Raw genomic sequence first — 12,830 nt, 5'->3', positions numbered from 1 at the left:
TTTTTTTTAACCATTTGTATTTGTGCATATACATTTTTTTTCACTTATCCAAATATTTTTGTCCATTGTAACAAACTTATACCTTTTTCCTCTTAAATCTTTCTTAACCCCTTCCCGCCGACAGCACACATATTTCAAGGACGTGGTCTTTTTTCTGTCCGGCCGCATATATGTGTATCTCCCTTTTGTGCTTTTAAAGTCAGTTTTCCTCCTTGAACTTTGATGCATCCATCCACTTTGTCATATCTCCCAGGAAACTGTATTTGTTGGGCATATATACAAATGATCTGCATACTTGGAATATTTTGCTTTTTATAGATGGTCTGAAAGTAGGGACCAGCAAAGCTTCCTTTTGTGGATGTGAGAATTCAGCTTACATAAGTAAAATGTTTCTGCTAAATTTTTATATTTTTCTTTTTCTTAGGGTGATAAAGCTCTGCAAACCGTACCTGCGGGAGCAAAGCCAGCTATCATTACAGCCACCCGCCCAATCACCAAGATGATTGTCACACAACCTAAGGGTATCGGTTCAACTGTCCAACCGGCTACCAAGATTATTCCCACCAAGATAGTGTATGGCCAGCAGGGGAAGACCCAGGTACGTAGATATTGCTTTTTTTCTCACCTTGGGGATATCCACCTTACTTCAGCTTCATGGAATATTGCTTGGGAACTGGCGCTTACGCCAAGCCTAACCCTCTTCATTTCCAGCAGTCAAAAGGAGGGGTGGGGGAGCAAAGTAGAAGGTAAGTATTAGGGCCTGTTCACACTAGTGCTCTGTGTTGTGGCATAGCAGCCCATTCATTTGACTGGATTGCCTAACGCATAAAAATACACCAAAAAAAGGTGCATGTAGCACTGAAGCATATGAGTGCGTCGGCGCACATTGTGCGGCGCCCCTAGTGTGTCGGGTGCCATTCAGGATAAATGGCATCATCACTTGTTACCGCATCACACGTGTTATTTGTTTCCTATGGACCCTTTCAGGTGTCTTGCACACTTGTTTAGAGTGACACTCCATTTAGAATAAGAGCAAGCAAGCAACATACCAGCTCTGAAGCGCACCACCAACTACATGCTATGTGTGTTGTGATGCACTGCATTTAAAAGAAAAAATTGCCTTTTTCGTCGGTTGGTTTGGCAGATCTATCATAATAAGTGATCTGCCTTTAAAACATAGTTTGAAGCCTCCTGTTTTACTTGCATAAAAGCAAAGTATTTGCTTTTTTTTTTTTTTTTTTTTTTTTTTTTTTTTTTATACTATGCATTGGTGTTTAACTGCAGTAAGCTGTTCTGGATATCCAGCGGTCTTGCATGCCCCGTGAACAGCACTCCATATGAATGTTGCTTAAGGAACATGAGCGTTGTTGATGGGGTGTGTCGGGCCACGGGAGACCTGGACCGATGCATTTTGTGTCCGTGTGTTTATTACTATACAACTGTAAAAAGAAAAAAAAAAATACATTTCATTAAATAGAAGAGAAAAAATATATATGTATGTGTAAAATAGAATATATATATTTTATTTATATATATTTTTTTAATGTATTTATATAGAGAGATAGAGATTCTTTTATTTATATAGATATATTTAGATATATATAGATAGATAGATAGATAGATAGATAGATAGATAGATAGATAGATATATTTAGATAGATAGATAGATCTATCTATCTATCTATCTATCTATCTATCTATATATATATATATATATATATATATATATATATATATATATATATATATATATATATATATATATATATATATATATATAATATATATATTATACAGTTCACCCCACATGCAATTCATTGCTCTCTTCTTTTTTTTTTTTTTTCTCTTTTCTGCATCAGCAACGCATGGTAAGTAGGTTCTATGGTTTCCAGTGGCATAGTTCACACCAGCATGGTCAGTTCCAGAAGTAGAACGTACTGCATTTTTCCTGCACTGGTCTGTACTGGAACGCATCAAAATGCACCAGAGCCCAGTACAGTGAAAAAAAAAAAAAGAAGAAAAAAGCATCTGGAACGCATCGATAAATGCACTGGAGCATGTCAAAAATGCGCATGCAGAAACGTATCCTGAATGGATCTGGAGTGCGTTTTTTGTGATGTGAACCAACCCATACATGCAATACGGTATACCAATTATATATTCCTAGGGCTGGTTCACACCACAAAAACTCATTCCAGATTCGTTCTAGCATGAACATTTTAATATGTTTCCGGATGCTTTTTTTCCTGTCTTGTGGGGTTTTTTTTGTTTTGTTTTTTCAGACTGTACATGGATCCGGTGCGTTTTTGATGCATTCCGATGCATTTTACTGCGTTCCAGTGCAGGAAAAATGCAGCACGTTCTACTTTTTTTTTTTTCTGGAACTGACCGCACTGCTGTGAACTATGCCAGTGGAAACCACATAACCTACTTTCCATGCAATTTTGATGCGGGGAAAAAAAAAAACACACTGGACTGCATGTGCTGTGATGACTGGCCTTTTTATACATTATCCTCCAAAATAAAAACTTATTTCAGTGTGCAAGTTGGTGAGATAACAAAATGCTACTGCAAAATTCTGCCTGGGAATCAATGTCCTCTGGTTATGGGGTGGTTAATCTGACAATTAAGCACAATATCTATCTACCGTAGACCCCTCCATGAGGATTGTGACATTTGGGTAGTACTGTTAGAAATGAATCCTATGCTACTAGTGTTTTTCTTGTTTCAGGTCCTTATAAAGCCAAAGCCGGTGACGTTTCAGGCCACAGTCATGAGCGAACAAACCAGACAGCTGGTGACAGAAACACTTCAGCAGGCTTCGCGGGTGGTGGAGACTACAAGTGCCACCATCCAGGAGGTGAAAGAAGACACGGAGAGCAGCTCCTCCTCTACGGAGTCCTCCCAGAGCTCCCAAGGTGACCCAGAATACACATTGCATTTAGGCCTAGGTCTTTTATTTAGAAGTAGTATATATCATACAGTATAGGAAGTGCTATTCATGTGTGTTTCTGGTGTTCCAAGAGCTGCTGAATATGTATAAACCTATACAGATCAGCCATAACATGACCACCTACCTAATATTGAGTAGGTCCCCCTTTTGTCACTAAAGCAGCCCTGACCCGTTGAGGCATGGAATCCACTAGACCTCTGAAGGTACGCTGTGTTATCTGGTATCAAGCTGTTAGTAGCAGATCCTTTAAAGGGTAACTCCACTTTCATGGGAAAAAAATCGCAAATAATAAAAAACAAATATATAGCGTATACCATTACACCGTATACTAGTACACCGTTTTTTTTTGTTTTTGCTTTGAACACAACTTCAGAGACCACATGTTCACTTGCTGCCTAATTTATCCCACCCACATTCACATGCCATTAGAACGATATAACCAGTGTTATTCACTTTACCTGTCAGTGGTCATAATGTTATGGCTGATTGGTGTATATAGTGTACATAAGCACACATCTACATGTATACATAAAGAGAACTGGTTATGATAAGACCCCTTTCACACTGGGGCAGTGGCCGTGTTAGCGCTTAAGCGCCGCTTGTTTTAGCAGTGCTTTAGCGCTGTTTAACTGCTTCAGCCTCGGAAGATTTGACTGCTGAGTGACCAGGCCATTTTTTGCTGTTCGCCACTGCGTTGATTTAACTGACAAGTATGCGGTCGTGCGACACTGCACCCAAACAAAATTGACATCCTTTTTTTTTCCTACAAATGGAGCTTTCTTTTGGTGGTATTTGATCATCTCTGCGGTTTTTATTTTTTGCGCTATAAACAAAAAAAGAGCGACAATTTTGAAAAAAACACAATATTTTGTACTTTTTGGTATAATAAATATCCCCATTTTTTTTTTTTTTAATTAATAAAAGCAATTTTTTTCTCAGTTTAGGCTGATATCTATTCGTCTACATATTTTTGGTAATAAAAATCACAATAAGCGTATATTGATTGGTTTGCGCAAAAGTTATAGCGTCTACAAAATAGGGGATAGATTTATAGCATTTTTATTATTTTATTTTTACTAGTAATATCGGTGATCTGCAATTTTTATCAGGACTGCGACATTATGGCGGACACATTGGACACTTTTGACACATTTTTTGGACCACTGGCATTAATACAGAGATCAGTGCTATAAAAATACACTGATTACTGTAAAAATGTCACTGGCAGGGAAGGGGTTAACACTAGGGGGCGATCAAGGGGTTTACTGTGTTCCCTCTCTGTGTCCTAACTGAAGGGGGGGGTGGGACTGTCTAGGGCAGTGATGGTGAACCTTGGCACCCCAGATCTTTTGGAACTACATTTCCCATGATGCTCAGCTACATTGCAGAGTGCATGAGCATCATGGGAAATGTAGTTCCAAAACATCTGGAGTGCCAAGGTTCACCATCACTGGTCTAGGGGAGATGACAGATCGCTGTTCATACTTTGTATGAACACACGATCAGTCTCTTCTCCCCTCGGAGAACCGGGATCTGTGTGTTTACACACACAGATCCTGGTTCTCGGTGTGTCAAGAGCGATCTCGGTCAGTCATCGGCTCAGTCATCGCGCCCGCCAGGCACTGGCATCGGCTCTGGGGGCGAGCAGCGGGGGTGCGCCCCTAGTGGCCACAGGTCGAAGCTACGTAACATAATGTCGTTTCGCCCAGTGCATTAAAACTGCAGTGGCTGGTCGACAAGTGGTTAAGCGGCGCTTTTCTGCCCTTAGCGGGCGCTTTTAACACCAAAGAGGGGATTAAATCTCCCGTGTTGCGTTGCTGCCCATTCATTTCAATGGGCACGGGCGTTTTGGGAGCTTTAAATACAGCGATCCTAACCCGCCCCAAAGATGCTGCTTGTAGGACTTTTCGGAACGTCCCGCTAGCACACCACCCAAGTGTGAAAAGTCACACGAATGAATGGGAGGTGGTTTTTAGGAGCTTAGCAGGGCTATTTCCAGCGCTAAAACGCCTGAAACCCGCCCCAGTGTGAAAGGAGTCTTAGGCTTACACAAAAATTGAACTACTATATCTTAAAGCCCAAATGAACTTTCTGGTTAAAGGAAAAATTTATTTCAGATGCATTAAAAAAGTTAGCTTTTCCTGTAAAAATCATCCACATCTTGAGTTTGTCTGTCCCCTGCTGGGGGGGTACAGAGAAGTCCCCCTGCTATCTGTCAGGAAGCAGTGGTCTCTCTACCCAGGTCCAATATGCCCCTTACTGAGTTGCAGCCACAGCTTTCCAATCAGTAGAGAGCATGAGCTTTGCTAACTGCAGAGCTATAGGTCTGCCTCAAGGGGGCATGTTGGACCCTATTGAGTCATACTGTTAGATTAATTTACAGACTACCTGTCAGGATTGAAATCTAGGGGCAGCCACTGCAGAATTGATTGGCAGTGCATTCTTCATGCTTCTCATCCACTCTGCCTGATATGCATATGCTTGTTCCAGGTCAGTGACTAGCGAAGTAGTAAATGAAGGAGAAGGATGAGATTCCTGAAATTTGCTATTTAAAGTGGTTGTAAACCTCAGACATGAAATCTGTACAAAGCATATCCCTCTATAGTGTGAAATTGTCTCTATCCAGAGCACTAAATGTCATTTAGCTACCTCCTTCTTTTGCTATCAGCTTGAGTCACTTCTGACAAGTTTCCCTGACACCAAGAGAAAAATGGTGACATGGGAGGAACCTCCAGCTAATAGCCTTGGTTCTGTTTCTGTGTACTGTGTAAAGGGGGTGTGTCCCTTCCCTCCAATTGGCCCTCAGAGCTCTCCTCACTGAGATCTGCAGAGTGTAACTTCAGCTCTCTGCCCCCTTTTTTTCTGAACTGCAGACAAGGTTTATAAATTCAGCACTTTGGATGTAGAGAATATGGCAGATAAACAGGTACAACTTATGTAGGAGGATTTGTTTAATCTCTGTGTATGACCTGAGACCAGTCACTTCACTGGGTATATGGAAGGGTTGTTTGGTTGGACTTCTCCTATGTGTCACAGGAGTGCAATCCATTTTGCACTCCTGTGACCCGCTTTCAACAGAGAGCGGGCTGAAGTCTGCTCTGTGCTGACGTCACAGAAATCAGTCCAGGCACCGCGTCATCCCGACAATGGAAGTCGGGATCCGCCAGGTACCTGGACCGACACCCATCTCAGCCTCTCAGCGAGCCGCTGAGTGCCCAAGACAGCTGCTCCGCCTCCTCCACAGCTCAGCACTCCAGTGAGTGAGGACGAGCAGAGCGTAAAGATGCTGATTTACAGTCAGCAGCTCTCTACTCATGGAGCTGTGAGAACCGAGCGATCGGTGATGTTTGATCGCTTGGTTCTCATTTCAGAGGCACCAGGGGACAGTTGCAGCATCGATCCGATGCTGCATCCACCTAGGTAAGTACGATGGAGGAAAAAGCCCCAAACTCATACTTCTCTTTTAAGCGGAAGTTAAGTTCGCTATAACATTTGTTTTAGAGCCCCCCAGGTGGGTTATGCAATAATATGCTAGTATGGCAGACTTACCTGTCATATGGTGTACTCCAGTGCTGCGGTGGGATTGATCCGTCAGGCCCCAATCTCTTCCATCTTCACCCGGTCTTCCTCCAAGGAATGACCTTCAGCCATTTGATAGGCCCGGCTGCGATGACGTCACTCCTGCGCTGGCACGCGGGAGTCAAATCGCCACGGATCAGAGGCCGCAAATGTTTGCTGAACTGCGCATGCGCAGCTCAGTGAACATGACATCTGACAGGCATAAGAATGCATTTATGGCAAAAGAGACCAATAGGGTCTCTTCTGCCATTGGTACCCCGCCTGTCAGCCATTTGTTTGCAATCAACTTTTACTTCCACTTTAACAACCACTTAATAAGTTGGCTATAGCAGCTTCCCTGTTTCTACCAGGAAAAGTGAACTTTTATATTTCGAACACCTTTTTAACAGTGTAAAAAAATAAAAACAATTCTTTGTTTCACAAGATTCCCAGCCTGTAGTCCACGTCATCGCATCTCGCGGTCAGGAGTGGTCGGAGCATGAAATAGCGATGGACACCACTCCTACAATAATCTACCAAGATATCGCAGGAGAGTCCCAGTCTGCCACCTCCACCATCAAGGCTCTGATGGAGCTGCAGCAGACCAGCAGTGAGTACCAAAACACAAGAGGTGTCTAATAATATATGGGCTTTCTTTCATCCATGTGATGAAGTGCTAACATCCAAGACCCATTCATCGTCTCCCTGTAAGTGTCTGTTTTCTATAAGCCACATTTCACCTCATTACTTAGCCCACCTTGTTCCTGTAAGGGATAGGAACACATTACATGGTTGTTGGTGTCACCCCCATTTATATTTGTGTTAATGGTTTCCCAGATCCAACTCGTCACAAGTAAATGGAACAGCTTTATCCTGAGATTAGAAACATATAAAATGTAATCTAGTACATAGCAATGTCCAGGCATGCGTAAAACGCAACATATATAACTTCTGGGCCCTTCTAACACTCAGATAACTTTCAGACCCCCCCCCCCCCAACATTTAGCATAATCTCAGAGTAGTAACCATGATCGGCTGGATAGAGTAGGGAAGAGTTGGAACCTTTGTGACGTTTTTTTTATTGCTTTGTGTGTCCCTGCTGAGGAGATTTCCAATAACTTCCTCACCTGGGAACACGACAGGAAGTGAGTGGAAATTTTCAGCAAAGTGAGGGAAAAACACCTACTGGGTTCAGATGTCCACTTTGTACAGGTCCTGTCCCAGTGACAGCCATAGAATTTGTTTTTTTTTTTTTAGATTTTTCCATTTCTTTCCATTTCTATTGCTTTCTCCTGCTGTTACCAGGATTGGAAGTGATGGGTAAGGTCTACGTTGGGGATACAGCTGGCAGGAAAAACATGACAGAGGTTCCCTTCACCGCGCTATTTGCAACTAGAGAATACGTTTTTGTGGTACTAAAGTCCTTGTTTTGTTTTAGTTTAAAAATAACAAACCTGGTATACTTGCCTGCTCTGTGTAATGGTTTTGCACAGAGCAGCCTGGATCCTCCTCTTCTCGGGTCCATCGCCGGTGCTCCTGGCCCCTCCCTCCTGTCATGTGCCCCCACAGCAAGCAGCTTGCTATGAGCACACCCGAGCCAAGCCGCTGCTCTGTGCGTGCATTCAGACACAGCTATGGCTCTAATCCACCCCCTCTCTTTCCTCATTGGCTCACTGACTTTGACAGCAGCAGGAGCCAATGGCGCCCCGCTGCTGTGTCAGCCATTGAGGAGGGAGATCCATAGAAAGTACAGGCCGGCAACTCGACAGCTTCTCCATAGAAAATATCTATTTAAGCATTACAGCAATAACATCATACAAAAATTCTGATGCGTTTCGGCCTTCATCAAAAGCCATTTGAAGTCCTAAGGCTGAAACGCGTCAGTATTTTTGGATAATGTTATTGCTTAAATATTTTCTATGGAGAAGCTGTCTAGTTGCTGGCCTGTGCTTCCTATGGATCTTTTGTGAGCTTAATTAGCCAGAGCACCAACCACTCTACTCTACACACCAACTATACTATATAGCGGTTGAGCTTGGGTGAGTTTTTTTCTCTTTTTTTCCATTGAGGAGGGAGAGTCCCGGACAGCCGAGACTTTCGCGCAACATCGATGGATCGAGATCGGGCTCAGATAAGTATTAGGGAGTTTGCTGTACACATAAGGTGTGTGTGTGTGTGTTTTTTTTTTTTTTTTTTTATCTTGATGCATAGAATGCATTAAGATTTAAAAAAAAAAAACCCTTCTGCCTTTTTTGAACCACTTTTAAAGGAGAAGTATGGGGTGGCTGCAGAATCTTTCCCATATCGGCTCTGAGACCGAGATCTGTGCAATCACATGACTACTCAGTTCTCAGTCTGCTCCAGGCAGAAAGAACTGACTGTCATGCCGTGTACACACGAACGGATTTTTTGACCGGGCTGGTCCGACGGACTATCCAACGGACTTTCGGCGGACTTCCAACGGACTTTCCCAACGAACAGACTTGCCTACACACGATCACACCAAAGTCCGACGGATTCGTACGTGATGACGTACGACCGGACTAAAATGAAGTTGATAGCCAGTAGCCAATAGCTGCCCTAGTGTCAGTTTTCGTCCGTCGGACTAGCATACAGACGAGCAGAATTTTCGATAGGAACTGGGTCCGGCAGAGTTCCGACGTAAAGATTTGAAACATGTTCCAAATCTAAAGTCCATCAGATTTTCGACTGAAAAAGTCAGCTGCAGGTCCGATGAAGCCCACACACAGTCGAATTGTCCGCAGGACTTGGTCCGTTGGACCAGTCCGCTCGTGTGTACGTGACATTAGTCACTGCTCTCTGCTCTGCCCCTCCAGCACTCACTGTGGCACTGGCAGAAATCAGGAGTGGCTACCTCCAGCTCTCATCCCCGTGCTGAAAGGTGGGAGCTTGCTGTTAATCAGGCAGAGGGTTGGATCCTGACAATATTGTCAGGATGCTTTCTGAGCATGGAGCTGCTGTGCCGTCAGCTGATTGCCCTCTAGAAGCTAAATCTGGGTCACAGAACAAAAAGTCATTGTGCTCCTCTGATCCAATTCAGAACCGAAGTCAAGGTTATCCATTATAGGTGCGCAAAGTGGAGATCATAATTCAGATATTCCAAATGTTAAACTTCCTGCAACAGTCAGCCTTGTAGAAGAGACATTATGGCCAAAAAAACTAAGGCTATACTTCCCTTTTTAAATTTCTTCTTTGTGATTGATCAGCCAGGGGGTGTCTACATAGACCACATACTGCCCTTAAACACACGATTGTTTCCCAGTTACGACCTTAATTGACCAGATCGGCTGATAAGTCTGTGGTCACATTTAGTATCCCCGGTCAGCCAATGGCATCTGTTTTATAATTGCCCTTTTGTTCTCCAGTGAAAGAGAAAGTGGACACTAAGCCCCGGCAGCTGACCATTGACCTCAGTCAGATGGCTGTTCCTTTCCAGATGGCCCCTGATAAACGTCAGACTGAAAGTCCTTCCTTTTCCGTGGTGGAGTCAGAGTTGGTTGCAGAATACTTATCTACAGGTAGGGGCAATATAAATGAGTAAGCTGTACAAGAGTGGAAGGGATGGGAGTTAGTCGGCCATTACTGTGACGATAAAATTGTGTAAGAAAAAAAAAGTGGTTTAATGCTTAACACTAAGCAAGCAGCTGCATTAAATGCCATGGAATATCTAATTCCGTTTGGTTAGTTTTGTGATCTAGGCATGGTTGCAGACCGTATAACCAGATCTTGGCCTCCACTGCAACAGCAGCGTAACAGCGTAGGGTCATCCCTCTACTCCTTCTCCCCCGTTCTACATGGTCACTTTTTGCACTGCGAATGAGAACTGAGCCTAATTGGCTACTAGAGTTAGACCTCCCTCTTGATTTGTTGCAGCCATCTGAATGGAAGTTCAGATGACCTCCTTGCCCTGCAGCTTTCTGGGACACATCAGAGGTCCCAGAAGACTGCGGGACCATTCACAAAGCAACCAAAAGGGAAGTTCCACTTGGTTGAATCCCCCACCACATTTGGCACTTTTTTTTGTGGGGAGGGGATTGACCGGTTACCTGGTCTTGACAGATTCCCACTTTGGTGATCTAAACTGAAAGTTCGGCCCCCCCCCCCCCCCCCCTCCTTCCCCTGCAGTCTTCTGGGACCCAGCACATGTCCCAGAAGAATACAGGACCATTCACAAAGCGCAGTGCAGCTCACTCATGTTCATTTACTGTTTCCCTTACTAGAGATGCCAGTGCATGCATCCGAAGCCAATTAAAAAAATCGGCTTGGGTGAGGACATTGCTGGATCCCTGGACAGTGTCCTTACATTTAAAAGTCAACAGCTGCAGTATTTGTAACTGCTGACTTTTAATTTTTTTTTTGGGGTCGCCTGGAGATCCCCGTTAAGATGTGTGTGCCGTGACCCAAAGCCGATTGAAGAATCGGCTTGGGTGAGGACAGCACTGGTTCCCAGTGTCCTTTCATTATCCAGTATTTGTAGCTTCTGACTTCGTTTTTTTTTGGGGGGGGGGGGCAAGAGCTCTTCTTTAATTTTTTTCTGCTTGGAATTTTAGATTTAGGCTCCATTCATGCGCTGCCAGATGGTTCATGTTTGTGCATTGTGTGAGAGTGAATGAATGGGCTCCCCTAACGCAGAACACATTAACGTGCAAAGTAATGTGCGTTTAAAGGCAAAGTTCACCTTTGGAACAGGTTACATGTTCCCACCTGTCTTTAGGTTGGCACATGTAACCTGTTTCAGTATCTGCAGCGTCTCCTGCCTCACCCCTCCTCCCTGTGACAGCAATCTTTCTCCTGCTGTCACAATTTGAAAACCGTGCTACCGCGCGGGGCTCCGCCCACACAGGCGCATCGTTCATTCACAGTTTCCTGTAAATTAATAGACTACAAGTACAGGTACAACCATTGCAGCTGATGGCTTGTATTTCTTAATGAACTTAATGAGTGCTAGTGAGCATCCCCATAGTTCATTGATCTTCCAGGTCTCAAGTAACTGCCTGCCCGTACAGGAAATACGGCTGACCACTACCCTGGGAGTCTGCAGGAGCTTGACATTGCACTTGCGATCTGCTGATCGAGGGTGCAATGCTCTGCAGGCTCCTTAGGAAAAAAAAAAAGGTAAATGCACTTTTTTTTTTTTACCTGCAAAAAAATGTGTATTGAATATTTTTTATTCAAAAGATGAACATAGCCTTTAACGGGCTTTGTATAAACTTAGCCTAAAGGTATCCCTGTCCTGAAAGAGAGGTGGGGGTTGCCGTTACTTCTAAAAATAAAAATTGCATTGCTGTTTTCCTGACCCTCTTAAATCAATATTTTGAGTCGCTTACCACTATGAATGTCAGGGAAAAAGACAAAAGTCCTTATCGGTATCTTTATACTTGTTCCAGGTCACCGACTCAAAGTATTGAAGGCAGAGGTTGGGCTTGACAGCCTAAATTTTATGAAAAGAGTTTGGCAATGGTAGCCTCCATGTGCTTCTTCGTCTTCTTCGTCTTCTTCGTCTTCTTCGTCTTCTTCGTCTTCTTCGTCTTCTTCGTCTTCTTCGCCTTCTTCGCCTTCTTCGCCTTCTTCGCCTTCTTTGTCTTCTTTGTCTTCTTTGTCTTCTTTGTCTTCTTCGCCTTCTTCGTCATCTTCATCGTCCTTTTCTTCGTTTTTCCTTTTTTCCACCATTTCCTCCTTTTTTCTTTTTTTCCACTGTTTCCTCCTTTTCCACCGTTTCCTCCTTTTTCTTTTTTTCCACCGTTTCCTCCTTTTTACATTTTTTTTTTTCCACCTTTTTATTCTTTTCCACCGTTTCCTTCTTTTTTTTTTCTTTTTCTTCTTTCCCCTTTTCTCCTTTAGCAGTGCAGGGCTCCTGCAGACTGCCAGTGTAAGCTGTGGGCTTGTACCTCATGCAGGCAGTTACACAATGACAGGAAGACTCAATGAGCTAATTAGAGAGCTCAACAGCCTCCTGGTAGTTCATTGGGAACTACAAGCCATCAGCCGCAAAGGCAGTCGGTATTTGTAGTTCATTCACAGAACTCTGAGAATGAATGAAGCCACGCTTGTTTTTGTTTTTTTTAAATGCTGGCAGCGGATGTATGGAGACGATCCCTGGCCTGCTGTCACGGGGGGGGGGGGGGATTAGGTAAGCAACTACATGTAAAATGGGTGGAACATGTAACATGTTCACAAAGGGGGACTTTTCTTTAAAGCTTAGTTTGGATAGAGTAGGGAAGGGTTAGACCCTCTGCCAGGTCTTTATTGTTGTCTGCATTCCCAAAGGGACAGTTGTTCCTTTGTACTTTTGCTGGGG

The 12,830-nt window shown here is 43.6% G+C and overlaps 1 protein-coding gene across 1 annotated transcript in view; it reads left to right on the top strand.

The window, feature by feature from the left end:
* The window catches only part of EMSY (EMSY transcriptional repressor, BRCA2 interacting), a 52,422-nt gene extending 42,032 nt beyond the window's left edge, over positions 1–10,390 (top strand). The window contains 4 exon segments of the mRNA XM_073612870.1: positions 425–598; positions 2,732–2,918; positions 6,957–7,121; positions 9,898–10,390. Coding sequence (XP_073468971.1) covers positions 425–598; positions 2,732–2,918; positions 6,957–7,121; positions 9,898–10,073 — 702 coding nt within the window. The 3' untranslated portion in view covers positions 10,074–10,390.
* The last annotated feature ends 2,440 nt before the right edge of the window (positions 10,391–12,830 follow it).

This window comes from Aquarana catesbeiana, linkage group LG02 (assembly GCF_042186555.1).
Source record: "Aquarana catesbeiana isolate 2022-GZ linkage group LG02, ASM4218655v1, whole genome shotgun sequence".
Lineage (NCBI taxonomy): Eukaryota > Metazoa > Chordata > Amphibia > Anura > Ranidae > Aquarana > Aquarana catesbeiana.
The sequence above is the reverse complement of the archived record's forward strand: the minus strand, read 5'-3'. Positions and strand labels throughout refer to the sequence as shown.